Raw genomic sequence first — 13,981 nt, 5'->3', positions numbered from 1 at the left:
TATATATATTTTTTTAATTCTTTATTTTTATAGAGGGTTTTCACAAATGCCACCCTCATAGTGGCTCTATAATTTTATTAATCTATAACATTCTAACTTTCACAACTTCTAATTTGTATGATATCCTTAACCATATTATAAAGAAGCCCAGCCTCTTCAGAGGCTGGACATGCCAGTAATAGTTATTTGTTTTACAAGGGGGCAAAGTTGTTGTTTAACCGCTCGTGCTAATATTGATACCCGAGCAAGCGAAAGATTACAAAATTGAACCACGAGCGTAGCGAGTGGTTCGAAAAATGGAATCTTGAGCGTTGCGAGGGTTTCAAAGCACGAGGGTTAAACAAAATTTGCCCCCGAGTGAAACACAAAATTTTTCACCACACCAACCCGAAGCAAATATTAAATGTAAAATATCAAACAAAATCAAACCAAATCAAATCCAAATGAATGTTATTAAATATTTATCATCCAAAATCATCATTTAAAAGTCAATTCTACCAGCAAACATAAGAAAACAACTCAAACTTTGCATTTGATTACTTTGCCTCACATGTGGATAAAATGCAACTTTGCTATTCGTTTTTGAAGTGCAAAGTAATTCTTTCCGAGCTGGTGTGGTGAAAAATATATTAGACGCGAATGATTAATCAAAGATAGATAATAACCAGTAATCACTCATGGAATTTTTGAATTTCGCCCTTTCGCACCTTTTTCACTAATTGATGGAAGAGGTTCCAATCATTAGGTATGACAATATGGCAGTATTGACAACAGTTGACAACATAATATTATTGACAATTATTATTTCAACTAAGTAGTAAGTACCATAACAATATTTTAAAATATTATGCCTTAATGAAGTTTATAAATGCTACATTGAAATGGCGTTAAAAATAGGTAGGTAAATTATTGAAACTCTGAGTAGGTATTCTCGTAATATTTTATTCGTTATCACATTTATCACCGCTTCCTTAAAGTTATCATGTGCCCCGATACTGGAATGAGCAAGATCTCTATTTTCAAAGTACCGCATGGTTTAGCTGAAACTTCATACGTTCGAAGGATGCTTGCAAGCAGACACTTTATGGCAAGCATTCCGAAGTAGCGGCCTGAAAGTAAAGTGAAATAATTAATAGTTATTTGTTTTACAAGGGGGCAAAGTTGTTGTTTAACCGCTCGTGCTAATATTGATACCCGAGCAAGCGAAAGATTCCAAAATTGAACCACTAGCGTAGCAAAGAAAATATTAACTGTATGATATTAAACAAAATCAAACCAAATCGAATCCAAATGAATGTAATTAAATATTTATCATTAAAAATCATCATTTAAAAGTCAATTCCACCAGCAAACTTAAGGAAACAACTCAAAATTTGCATTTGATTACTTTGCCTCACATGTGAATAAAATGTAACTTTTGCTACCTATCGGTTTTTGAACAATCAAGAGAACCAGTTGGCGTGGTAAAAATAATTTTAATGTATATTTGCATTCTTACCAATGCAATTTCTGCCTCCATAGCTGAAAGGTATGAAGGCGCAGGGATGGCGGTCGACGGAGTTCTCCGGCAAGAAACGATCCGGGCGGAAGTCATCGGCGTCGGACCCCCACAGCCTCTTGGAGCGGTGCAGCACGAACGGCACTATGGCGCAGCCCACGCCGGCGGGCAGTGTGCAAGTAGCTGAAAATGTAAGTTATAGCTGGTCAAACCGTAAATAAGAACAAACAAAACTATACTCATCTTTTTCTTTTGGGTGCTAGTACTAGTGTAAGACAATGAAAGTACGATTCTCTCTGTGTATGTTTGAAATGAGACAGTCCTTTGACAAACATTAATTTTAAAATATTTAGGTACCTACCCCCTTATTCATAAATCTTTACGGGCGTGATTATTTAAATTTTAACTTACAAATACATAAGTCAAAATGACAGATAAAGACAAACGATTAGTAGCTAATTGAGGTTTCTAGCGCGTTTATGAATAAGGGGGTTAAACTGTAGTTAAAGGGGTTAAACTGTGCTCCCATTACTAGAAGCCCTGTAGTTACCCTAAATTTGCCAATTTAGGGTAACTACGGGGATTCTAGTAATGGGAGCGCTGAAAGTGATATTAGAGAATCATTTAGTATGCCAATATCTACAGTTAGCTGCCGAAAAATTTTCGCTGCTAATTTTAACAGAGTAAATTTCAAAACAATTTTTCAGCTGATCATTTATAATAGTCGTAGATACGTACACAATTTTAATTCAACCTGTGTTTCTCTCGCGATTACCGGAACCACTGTATACAGCCGCATTGTCTCTTTTATGACCCGTTCCAAGTATTCCATTTTGTTTAAATCTTCCTTAGTAGGGATCCTTCTAGATTCACCGAATATTTGTTTTAGCCTGAAATAAAAACAATGATGCCATATTATAGACACATATTTAATGTTTAATAAAATAATACATTATCTAACCATTCTAACCTACTAAACACCTATTTACTGAACATAACCTACATAAATATACGAGTACCTAGGTACCTAGGTACCTAACGTTTTGTTCTAACTAAAGGCCTCCTTCGACTACTTGCTAAGTACCTACAGGTCAAATTGTTAGCCTAAAACACAATATTAATTAGCTTAAACTACCTACCTAATTTGAATAAGCATATCGAAATTTAAGTAAGTACCTAGATTTTTGCAGGTTATACTTTATCAATTAGTAATATGTATATGCATATTTTTACACAAACATAAAGAAATACAGAGGCAAAAGACGATCGTTTCCTGCGTGAAAAAATATCTAGTCGATAGCCTGGGCTATAACCGCGAAAATCGAAGTTCGCAAATTGCGGGCATTTTTCTCTGTCACTCTAATTACGCCTTCATTGGAGTAAAAGAGAAAGATCCCCGCAATTTGCGAATTTCGGTTTTCGCGGTAGCCCCTCTGTACTTAGTTTGTCGTTTTCCTGTCGCCAGTGGACAGTAGAACATTCATATTACATTTGTTGTTACCTATCATATCCTTTAATTAGATAATTAAGTAATTTACTCACTCTCTATACACTTTATCCTGCTCTCCCGTATGGCTGCCAAGCAGGACGAGCGCGTAGGCCACTACCAGCGAAGTGGTGTCATTTCCAGCTATAGTTATGGAGTCGATGTGCTCTCGTAGCTGTTCGTCGCTGAATGGATAGTCTCGGCTCAGCAGCATGTCTAATATGTCGCGTCTGCCGTCTGCAAATTAAGAAAACAATTATTATACTGTCAGCAAGAAAATAATCTTAGGGGGTGTGATATACAAAATGATCTACTAAATCTACTTAGTACTTGCTCCTTTTACAAATTAAGTGGTGTTCAGAACTTATGACACCACGCCTGCATAGCTATTTATGTAATTACACTCTACATCTTACAATAGTTACTTAGAATCTTAGGTGAGAAGCCTTCTCTATAAGAATATGGATACTGTGGTGAGCGCTCTTGACGAGTATTTCATTCAACGGTAGTTGTATTTTGGCATAACTTTTTTAACAGTTAGCTTAGCTTTTTAAAATTAAGTAATAGATTAGAAACAAATGAGGCACAAACATAATTCCATGGATCTCGCCTGCAGTGAGCCATAAGTACCTATACCTACCTACTTACCACGCATACCTACCTTACTTAAATCCACCTACAATAATAACATCCAAATCTCACCTTCATGTTCTGTGGGACTGGCACTAAAATTTTCCTTCAAAAGCTTTTTCTTTCTAATTACCTGAAACAATCATGGAATTCAGACTAGAAAACCCTATCTTTTATATTATATTTATTCGAAAGTCTATGAGTGCTATCAAAAGTTTATTGTGGTTTTATTTATTAAAGGATCTATAGCAATGGGGCTGTCCATAAATTAGCATCGATTTTTGACGATTTTTGACCCCCCCCTCCCTATAATCATCCAAAAATCATGCTTCAAATGGCCCCATTTCCTCCTACTTCATGCTACCGTCATCCGATGCCCAAACCCCCCCCCCCTAAATTGAAATGACGTAATTTATGAATAGCCCCAATGCTCGTTGTCTCCCCATATATGCCCTACATAATTATTGTGTGTGACATGGCATTAGCTTGGAGTTTAAGAGAGCTTATATTGCAGCTAGCTTTTTAACAGGCGTATGCTGATGTACAATGAACTGCAATAAATCAATTAAGAGTCCTTAGAGTCACGAAGGAAGTGCCTTAGAATGTACGAGTACTATAAAAGGGGAGTTACTTTATTCGTAAGATAATGTATCATTGTTCACATTGTTGCGCGATAATATTCGTATCTATAGTTCGTTTTTTTTAGCATTAGAAAGAACTTGCAAGAAGGTAAGCGATTTTGACATGTCTTTTAATTGAAAAACGCTTTTTAAAAATCAAAAACTATTACTTATGAAAGCAGAAGAATATAAATGATCGTACTAGATTCATAATTGTTACATATTTACCGTAACTTATTTTAAAATGTGTTTTTCAATTAAAAGACACATCAAGATTGTTAACCTTATTTCTAATGCTAAAAAAACGAACTATAAGACAGTGAGCAGGGATTGCAGTAGCGCGCCAAGGACTATTGGACACCGGCTGATAAAGTGACAAGCAAGACTCTAACATTTTAAAATGTGGAAGTATATAATAAATTACTTCATCAGTAAACTGGTGGGTCAGCTGGATGTTTTCCTTCTGCACGCTGGCGTACGGCGTCAGGTTGAAGACGGCGTCAAGTTGCAGCCACGCCTTGAACAGGCGCATGTTGATAATGGACATGACCGCGTTGCGCGCGCTCACGTAGCCGTTCTCTGGTTTAAGTTGGAGATCCATTCGCTCCCCCATTGCGGTTTCTGAATAAAGGTAGTTGGCATTTTTTTAAATCACAATCCAAATCATAATCATTTAGACTTATAAGGAGGATAGGGCCCTAAATACCTAGAGTTGCCTTAAGAGGTAACCGACGTGTATTCCATTTTACAGTCAGTTAAATAAAACTATGTAGGGAGGTTTAATGTGGGGTTAACCAGTAGGTATAGCCGGGTTAAATAAAAATATAGTAAAATAACCGACTTCAAACAGGACAAAATAAAATATTATCACGTTTTATATGCGCTAGCAACTGAAACATTTAAACTTTCAAGTCGGTGCCGTGGTTTTTTGTGTGTTGTGTGTTTGTGTGCTGTGTCAACGATACACAGCACACAAACACACAACACACAAAAAAAAGGGAAAAGAAAGTCATAGAAAGAATGAAGTAAAGAACGGAGTGGTTTATAGACCCATAGTTAAAGGCGTATCCAGATTAGTAAATTTTTCGCCAATCTGATACAATTGCCCGATCGAATCAAGAGGTGTGGACGCAAATACCAATTTGGCTCACCGAATTGAACCGCCGATAATGACCGGTATTACCGATAAAATGAGGTGCGGACGCAAGAATATCAATTTGTGAGGCCAGTATTTTCATTCTGGGGCATTTTTTCAATTTAGAGGGCTCTAATATCACCATAAATCTAAAATTGGAGATTGACACCAATTTAATTTCTGATCCTATCTATTTCTGATATTTGCTCAGTCCCGTCTGGATACTACTTAAGAGATAGGGTACTAACCGAACACAATGTCCAACGAGCAGCGAGTGACGTACTTGAACACATCGAACTCGGGCCCGCCCACGGTCTCCTGCAGCCTCTGGACCAGCACCTCGCTGTGCTTCCCAAACACCTCCGTATAGCTCTCCACCACTCGGTTGTGGAACAGGGGCAGGAGGAGACGTCTGTGAACTTTCCAGAGGTCCACTAAAATTTAAATTTGTCTGTTGAGTCACACGGAATTTTTAACGAATTTCTAATCCTTGTTATTGCACAACCCCAATGCGCTCCAGGAATGTATAAAGCTGTGTTGAAAAAAAAAAATCTAGGGTCAAAAACCAAAGAGGAAAGAATTGAGTATCTCTGTTTGGAGAAAATTGCTACTCCACTTGCCCCTTAAGGGTTCCCCCACATATTTCGTTGGACGCGGAATCGGCAAAACCCGAACTTTATGTCTGCGCAATAAGAGCGAAAAAGTCGTCGTTCGGTTCGACTCGCATCGGCCAGCGCCTGCCGCCGCCTCGACAGCTTTTTTTTTTTTAATAATAGTGTTAATATGTTCCGGAAACGCGGCGCTATCGGTATACACATTGTTTCCGGGTGTGTTATTCGCTCTTATTACGCGGACATAAAGCTTTTTCCTATCGCATTTTGCCGAATGCGCGTCGATATATCTGAGTGATCTGGGAAGACCCTAAGGCATCAGGGTCTCATTTGATACGTACCCGGAGCCACAAAAAGTCCGTTTCCTAACCAAGTTCGAAGGAACTTGTATGATGCATCCTTTTGTAAACACTTCTCTAGCACTGTTTGTATATCCGCCGGATTCATGATGACTGAAAATACAAAATATTAGTATAGTAGTGTTTGTCAACTACACTCAGCACTGTCATAAACTTTGAATATTATGAAAAATAACTAAAGGATATTTGAGGTGGGCTGGAGGGCTGAGGATTTAATGATTCTACCATGACAACCGCCGCAATATTTTTTTTCTAATTGTCTGCGACTATTCTGAATCCGCTCCTTTTCAGAGTTACAGTAGAAAATCGAATTAGAGTCAGACCGAGAAAAGTCAGCAGCGATTTTGATATCCCACGCAGTGTAAGCGTCATTTTAAACGTCAAACTTCTATGAAATTATGACGTGTAAATAACACTTGCACTGCGTGGGCTACCAAAATCGCTGCAGACTTTTCTTGGTCTAACTCTAAACGCCGTAAGTCGTAACCCACGTATGAGTGGGTGCAAAAAATCCTCAAAAGTATTACCTAAAATAAACCAATTAAGTTCAATAATAGTAATTAATGTCTGTATAAAAATAGGGGTGAGTTTTTCTCAATACTTACCGGCGTAAATAGTAGGCCCAATCCATACTTGACCTAATCCTCCGGATGCTTCTATTTTATTAGCGAGTGTTTCTATATTATTTAATATTCCTGTAAATATTTTAAGACATTGAATATGAATAGTGGGTAATTGAAGACAAAAGAATGGCTTTGACTAAGGGGTCGTCCATTAATTACGTGTCACATTTAGGGGATGGGAGGGGGTCAAGAAAATGTAACATGTTGTGACATGGGGGAGTCACAAACATTGTGACGTCATTTTAACTTCATCACTATTCATCAGTACCCGAAAATTAATTTATATTTTTTTATTCGCTGTACATTTAAATATGTAATGAGGTTTTGGATGTAGGTAATTTTCGTTCCTAATTGGTTTTGTGTTATAAAATTACTAATATTTCTTTTACCAAAAATATTGTATTAAAAAAATAATGCCGAGTTAGTATTGCCGATTTCGTGAAGGGGGGGTAAAAAAACCTAGAAATTCGTGTGACGTAATTAATGGATGATCCCTAAGTGTATGTCTCGTTATGTTATTTTATTAATAATATTAACACATTCATTGCCAGCGACTCCCTAGGGGAGTTCACTGTTCGTAGGCGCTTTTCGCTACATACGGTTTTTCCCGTGTTATCGGCTACGCTCGTAGCGCGTAGCTCGGGCTGGCACTGAGGGCTCGATTCAGGAAATGAATTAGAGACTCACTAGATATTATGAATTATGTAGTAAAGATATGTGACGTACCACTGCAAAAGGTACCTATTATGGCGGCTGGCACCGCGATTCGGAAAATGAATTAGAGGTTCACTAAATATGAAATAGTGAAGATATGTGACGTTCCACGGAAAAAGGTACCTCATAGCGGCCGGCGCTTACGTCGCATAGCGCCGCAATAATATTGGAGCGGCGTTTAATAGCGTAAACGCCAACCGCCATAAGGTACCTTTACCCGTGGGATGTCACATATCTTTACTATATCGTATCTAGTTAATCTCTAATTCATTTCCCGAATCGCGCCGTGAATGTGTTAATAATCAACCCCATATACTATCCAACTTCCACTACTGGGATCCACGAGAGATATTCAGTTCAGTTATATTCCACACGCTGACCCAAAGCAAGTTGGGGACTTCACATTCACATAAGTACACCAATTTCTTCACCGATTTACCTAACCAGGTTTCCTCAAGATGTTTTCCTTTACCGAAATGCTAGCGGTAAATATCAAATTTGACCTGTGTAATTGTGAATAAATTACAAATCATGATTCAAAAAAAAAAAATATTTCGCATATTTATTTAAGTTCTTGAAAACTCATTGGTTCTAATAATTTCGGCGAGATTGTTTTACATAGGTACATTTTGAAGTGAAAACTTCTTTAGGGGCGCTGAGCACTTTTTGAGGTGGGGAAAAAATCATAAACTCGATTCAGCGCAACGTGTATCGTAACGCTGACGTCATGTGTCACGGGCAATGTTATTCACCAAAGAACTTTAGTCATAATGTATCATAATCAGGTCAATTATTTAAAACTGAACTTTTATATTAAGCAATAAAGCTCAATGTTCTAATCTTGTACGGGCTGAAATACGAGGATCTGACAGTTACATTTTAACTTTATATCACTCAAATATAATTCAATAAAGCTACATCTTGATGAAATCGCTAATAAAAGTGAACTCTAGTATATACTGGTGAATAAAACTCAAAATATCATGACCAAATATATTTAGATGCGAGGTCTGCAAGGTAACTTTACTATTTGTATTCGAATTTTAAACAATTACCGCTACAAATTTAAGCTCACTGGCCAGCAATTTCGGATCTAAAGTTTTTCAATAGAAAGAAGGATGGGTCAATTATACATATAATAGTGCTGCAGACATTTTGGACCAGTCATTGAGTTTTCACTTCTGTCGGCACTCCCGGAGTGCAACCCATTGTTTTTTTTATCGTTATATCCCAAGTAGGTACTATACCCTCACCCTATGGCGAATTGTATATATATAATATTGTACAATCGCGTGTATTATTATTATGATACAACTATGTAAGTACGTTCCATAATAATGGTGTACTTACTTTCCGGGCCACCAATAAACCAGTGCATGTGACCCAGCACCGGGAGCTGACCCACTGAAGCCAGTCTCCGGGACAACTCGTACAAATGCCCCCGGGTGCTTCTGAAATACGCATAATAACTAACACTTAACACAAACACTATTAACAATATCAACATTGTCCCGAACGTAAGTGGAAAACTAAACAACGACTTTCACGAGCTTCCCTGAACAGAGATTCCTTGTACTGACAAGTGATGCGAGGTGGCAGTGAGTTTTATGTTTTTCATAGTTTATTATGTAATTTACCATAAATATTCCAAATGACCGGCCCACGACAAGAGACAAGTAAATAAGAAAAACAGTTTACTTTATATTTACGTAGTTGAGAACGCAAATAAGTACATAAGCAGTAGGTATTATTGTGTAGAGATGAGCAGATGGCGTTACAGTTTATCATATCATTCTAAGGCCCAATACCTATAGTATTTATTCAGTTAGATGAAATTTAAATCATATTCAATGAACAGAGGCGCATTTGTTTTGTTTCATTCAGTTTTGAAACACCTAAATTACCTACATTCCCTGCACTAAAGGTCCAAATTTCAGTGGCAAATTCTGCATTTTTCATTTGTATGTCTGTCTGTTACCGATTTACGATTAAACCGCTTAATTGATTAAGATGAAATTTGGTATTAAGATAGTTTGAGGCCCGGGGATAAATAAGCACATAGTGTAAACTCTGCTTGTCTCTCTGTTACCTTTTCAGGCTTACACCGCTAAACTCATGTAGATGAATTTTGTTTTGGCGATAGTTTGAGGCTCGGGCTCGGGGAAGGACATAGGATCAGGCAACCAATCCAAATGGACAAAATATATTGATCTGACTCTATCTACTAAAATAGTGAGGGATGCAATAAATAATCAATTGATAGTTATTATCATTTACTTGTCTTTGCTTCTTAATTCGAAAATTTTCGTTTTTGCTTGTATTCAAATTTTACCAAACGAGTTTGACTACAAAACTGATATTCCTTGTGGTTAAACGAGTAAAAAAGTACCCTTAATAATGTTATGCTAAATCAATCAATAAGTGCCTCACCTCGAGAATTGCCACGTGTACATGACGTCTAAAAATATCGATACGGACTAAGTGCCAAAAAATAGGTATACACTACCTTAATATATGGGCAATAAGGTCTAGTATACATATTTTTGTCACTCTGCCCGTATCTATATTTTTAGACGTGACTGTGCCGACAGCGACAAAGTGAGTAGCGACGGATTCCGACCCGGATGAATTTCGTAAACAAATTCGTGTGTTTCGTGACTCAACATATTTTTGGCGGGTTTTAATTGTAACTGTGAATCTTGTAAAATTAACTACATATTATATAATGGGCCCACTGATTAACAGTCCGCCGGACGGCATCGGCCTGTCAGTTAATACAAAATTTTGACAGTTCCTAACAAATGACAGGCCGATACCGTCCGGCGGACTGATAATCAGTGGGCCCCTTAAGTATTAGGTATATGTCCAAATATTGGACTTAGTGGAAAATCTGATAACATTTACATTTTTAAGGATTTTTTGTAAATATTCCAAACTTTTTTGTCCATGATTGATTTTCGGCCATCCTATAGGAACTCATTACAGATAAATAATAAATACAATGCGGTTGTATCTCATTTAATTTAAGATTTTACCTCATTATTCGATTTGAATTGTCTATCCAGTAAAGTACCTATTACCTAGGGGAGACCGAGTTGAGTTGTGACAGAGGAGAGTTGGAACATCGTCGAGTTTTTGGAATCTATTAACTAGAAACTAGGTAGCGCGCGTTTGTTAGTTCAAGTTACGAGCTAACAAACACACACTGTTGCGCGACCTAGTTTCTAGTTAATAGATTCCAAAAACTCGACGATGTTCCAACTCTCCTCTGTCACAACTCACCTCGGTCTCCCCTACTGTTGTACCTAGGTTTAAATACATCATAATTCATAACTAAGACGTTTAGCTGTTTGATTAACGCTGTTCTTATTTGTTTAACACTAAGCTGCCACTGGTGTCACTCTCCGTAATACGAGTACATGTGCATAATGCATATAACATGTAGGTACAGTAAGAAAAATCCACACAAAGATTTTTCTTACCTAATTTCATAGTCAGACTTGCTGTATTCTAAGCCAAATATTTCACAATCTGTAAGTGACATTGAAATCAATATTAGAGTATTTCAAAGAAAAACACTTTAAGATACATATAATCATTACAAACAATCATCATCTATGTAACTTCCAACGGGAACGTAGTTAAATGCGTTTCAAAACTCTCAAACTTCTTTTGACTTCTTCTCAAAAACGCGGTTTTAGGTGTTAGGATGATCTTTCTACATCTAAAAGAAAGTATGGAATTTTTTGTATTAGGTAGCCTAATATAACGTAGATTTAGGATACATTCTTAACTCCATAACGAGTATAAGGAACCTTTGGGCATAGCCTCGTAAGTACAAATGACTTAAATTCGAGTTATGAACTCTTATGGAAATAAAAGAATATTCCAAATTTAAAAGCGCAAAAATTGGCTTAGGTCTTACGGGGACAGAATGACTAAATTTGTGTTTACGTAAAAGTGACGCCATCATATTTCTGCGGACGCCATCAACAAGTTAATGTACGTATATCACTGATAAATAAAATAAACCGTGAGAGCTAAGCAACTTGTCGAAAAATAGTCAGCACTTGCCCCAAAATACCTTATGTACATAGAAAAACGTCCTAAGGGGTCATCCATTACACGTTTAGGGGGTGGGAGGGGGTCAAGAAAATGTGATATGGGGGAGGGGGGAGTCACAAAAATTGTGACGTCACTTTAATTTTTTAATTTATTTTTACTCAATAAAAAATACACAGTAATCCATTACACATATTTTTTCGCCAAACTGCATGACAGTTTGTTGGCGAACGGTAACACTCAACAATTTTCCTTAATCTACTGTGTAAGGTATAAATAGGTACTATCGGCAGTACACTTACCCGAGCAGTCGTTAGGCTTTATCTCATTGCAACAAAGTTCAAAACTGGTCAGATAACTGTGACGCCGATGGAATATTTGTTAACAGGTAACATACTTAAATACAATCTTATAATATCTAGTACTATGCTATATTATATAATAATATGTTTATTCTAAAGAAATTTAACCAATAGGAACTGGTATCAGGTACCTATGTTGCACTTTATAGCTGTTACTGATGAATAGTGCTTTAACTTCAGCACTATTCATCAGTAACCGAAAATTAATTTATATATTTTTATTCGCTGTACATTTAAATAAGGAGGTTTAGGAAGTAGGTAATTTTCGTTCCTAATTGGTTTTGTGTTATAAAATTACTAATATTTCTTGTACTATTTTTGGTAAAAGAAATATTAGCAATTTTATAAGGTTTGGTGATTTAATAAAAAAATAATGCCGAGTTAGTATTGCCGATTTCGTTGAAAACAAAATTGCCTAAAATGTGACGTCACACCAGGTGGGGAGGGATTTGTAAAATGTGACCAAGTGTGACAAGGAGGAGGGGAGGGGTAAAAAAACCCAGAAATTCGTATGACGTAATTAATGGATGATCCCTAAAATAATTAAAGTAGGTACATGTTAATCAATAGATTTATGATTTTTGTGCGCACTGTAGCATATTAGAAATACATAAGTACTTAACGTACCTATACGAGTAACACTAAACTAGAAAGACAGGCAGGACTACTATAGTCAGTATAGTAGGTATATCAATTCGGAGTCGGACTTAAACATATGATTATTAAAAAAATTATATAGATTACTAATCATACAATTCGTACATATAGAGTTCGTAAGCATAACTAAATACGTTTTTTTTGCGCAAAATGAATAATGTATATTTACTAAGTTACATAATTTCTCATTCAAATGTGCCAGCTTCATTTATTTCCATGAACAACTTTAATAAAGTTCATTAACATCCATTTTAGTGTTAACGTACGACCACCAATGTAATGGTGATGACTGATGAGTTGATGACTCGTCGGGCAAGGGCAGTCTCCGCAGGAAGACACCACAAAATATGGTGTAACTTAATTATAAACATGTCCGATGTTCTACTTATGCCCTATGGTATCTGTGCCTCATGATAGTCATAGTGAGATGAGATAATTTACGGAAACGAGTTTTTTCCCGGATGGAATACACGCGCAGAATAAATTAACACTAAACTAATTTATGACGTCCCATGGGTAAAGGTACCTTATAGCGGTTGGCGCTTATGCTATTGTTAACGCCGCGCAGCTCTAATATTATTGTGGCGCTATGTGACGTAAGCGCCAGCCGCCATAAGGTACCTTTTGCCGTGGAACGTTACACATTTTCAATAACTATAGCCAAGTGCGAGTTGGCTCGCGGAGTATAATTTCTATCGGATCCGCAAGTATCTAATTAGTTACTTTTTTTATTACACAAAAAATAAATATTTAAACATATTTCTTATATGCACAGCATATTTTAATTTTAAGTTTTAGTTAAAATAAAATGCCGCAAGAATTCTGTATAAATAACCCGAAAAATAGCCAGAAGTTATTCAAGGGCAAAGGTACCTACTTGTAAAAAAACGGTTAACGTGTAGTATATTTGCAGATAATTCATTGTAGAGCATAAAATTTGCGACAACTTATTTCCAGAACAGTTTTTCATGCGCTTGAGCTTGCGCTTGAAAAATATTTAAATGATCGAATAACTTTTAAGAAGGTACCTATATTATTTACCAAGATTCACGGTTCACCTTGCATTTCAGTAAGTATATATGTACATAGACAGTGTGTTTGACAAGAGCGTGACCAGTGTAAGTGTGTATTTTAAGAATGTGGCACAGAAAAAAAAGTACTGGCTGAATACAATGTTCTTTTGCCTACAATGCTTCGTAAAAAATAATAAAAAAACTTTTGACA

General features: G+C 36.6%; 1 protein-coding gene and 1 long non-coding RNA gene across 2 annotated transcripts in view; both read right to left on the bottom strand.

The window, feature by feature from the left end:
• The window catches only part of LOC134672488 (uncharacterized), a 44,016-nt gene extending 43,451 nt beyond the window's left edge, over positions 1-565 (bottom strand). Inside the window, exon 1 of the long non-coding RNA XR_010099344.1 lies at positions 220-565. This is a non-coding gene — a long non-coding RNA (uncharacterized LOC134672488). The remainder of the gene's footprint in view (positions 1-219) is intronic.
• A 391-nt stretch (positions 566-956) lies between these two features.
• LOC134672474 (cytochrome P450 4g15-like) lies at positions 957-9,272 on the bottom strand. The gene is made up of 10 exons (XM_063530410.1): positions 9,027-9,272; positions 6,945-7,034; positions 6,322-6,432; positions 5,618-5,803; positions 4,659-4,855; positions 3,687-3,747; positions 3,041-3,221; positions 2,237-2,388; positions 1,499-1,681; positions 957-1,109 (listed from the first exon to the last, which is right to left on the bottom strand). The coding sequence occupies exons 1-10, from the start codon at positions 9,181-9,183 to the stop codon at positions 961-963; spliced, it is 1,467 nt and encodes a 488-aa protein (XP_063386480.1). The 5' UTR covers positions 9,184-9,272; the 3' UTR covers positions 957-960.
• Positions 9,273-13,981: the final 4,709 nt, after the last annotated feature.

Source organism: Cydia fagiglandana, chromosome 17 (assembly GCF_963556715.1).
Source record: "Cydia fagiglandana chromosome 17, ilCydFagi1.1, whole genome shotgun sequence".
NCBI lineage: Eukaryota > Metazoa > Arthropoda > Insecta > Lepidoptera > Tortricidae > Cydia > Cydia fagiglandana.
Note: the sequence above shows the minus strand (reverse complement) of the source record. Positions and strands in the feature narration are given on the sequence as shown.

Bases quoted from the DNA above. Each gene is read 5' to 3' on its own strand.
- LOC134672474 (XM_063530410.1), bottom strand. From the start codon at position 9,183: ATGTTGATATTGTTAATAGTGTTTGTGTTAAGTGTTAGTTATTATGCG. The intron at 4,856-5,617 runs GTTAGTACCCTA...ACCTTTATTCAG, and splicing joins CTCGTTGGACATTGTGTTCG to AAACCGCAATGGGGGAGCGA. The intron at 3,748-4,658 runs GTAATTTATTAT...TGATTGTTTCAG, and splicing joins CCCACCAGTTTACTGATGAA to GTAATTAGAAAGAAAAAGCT.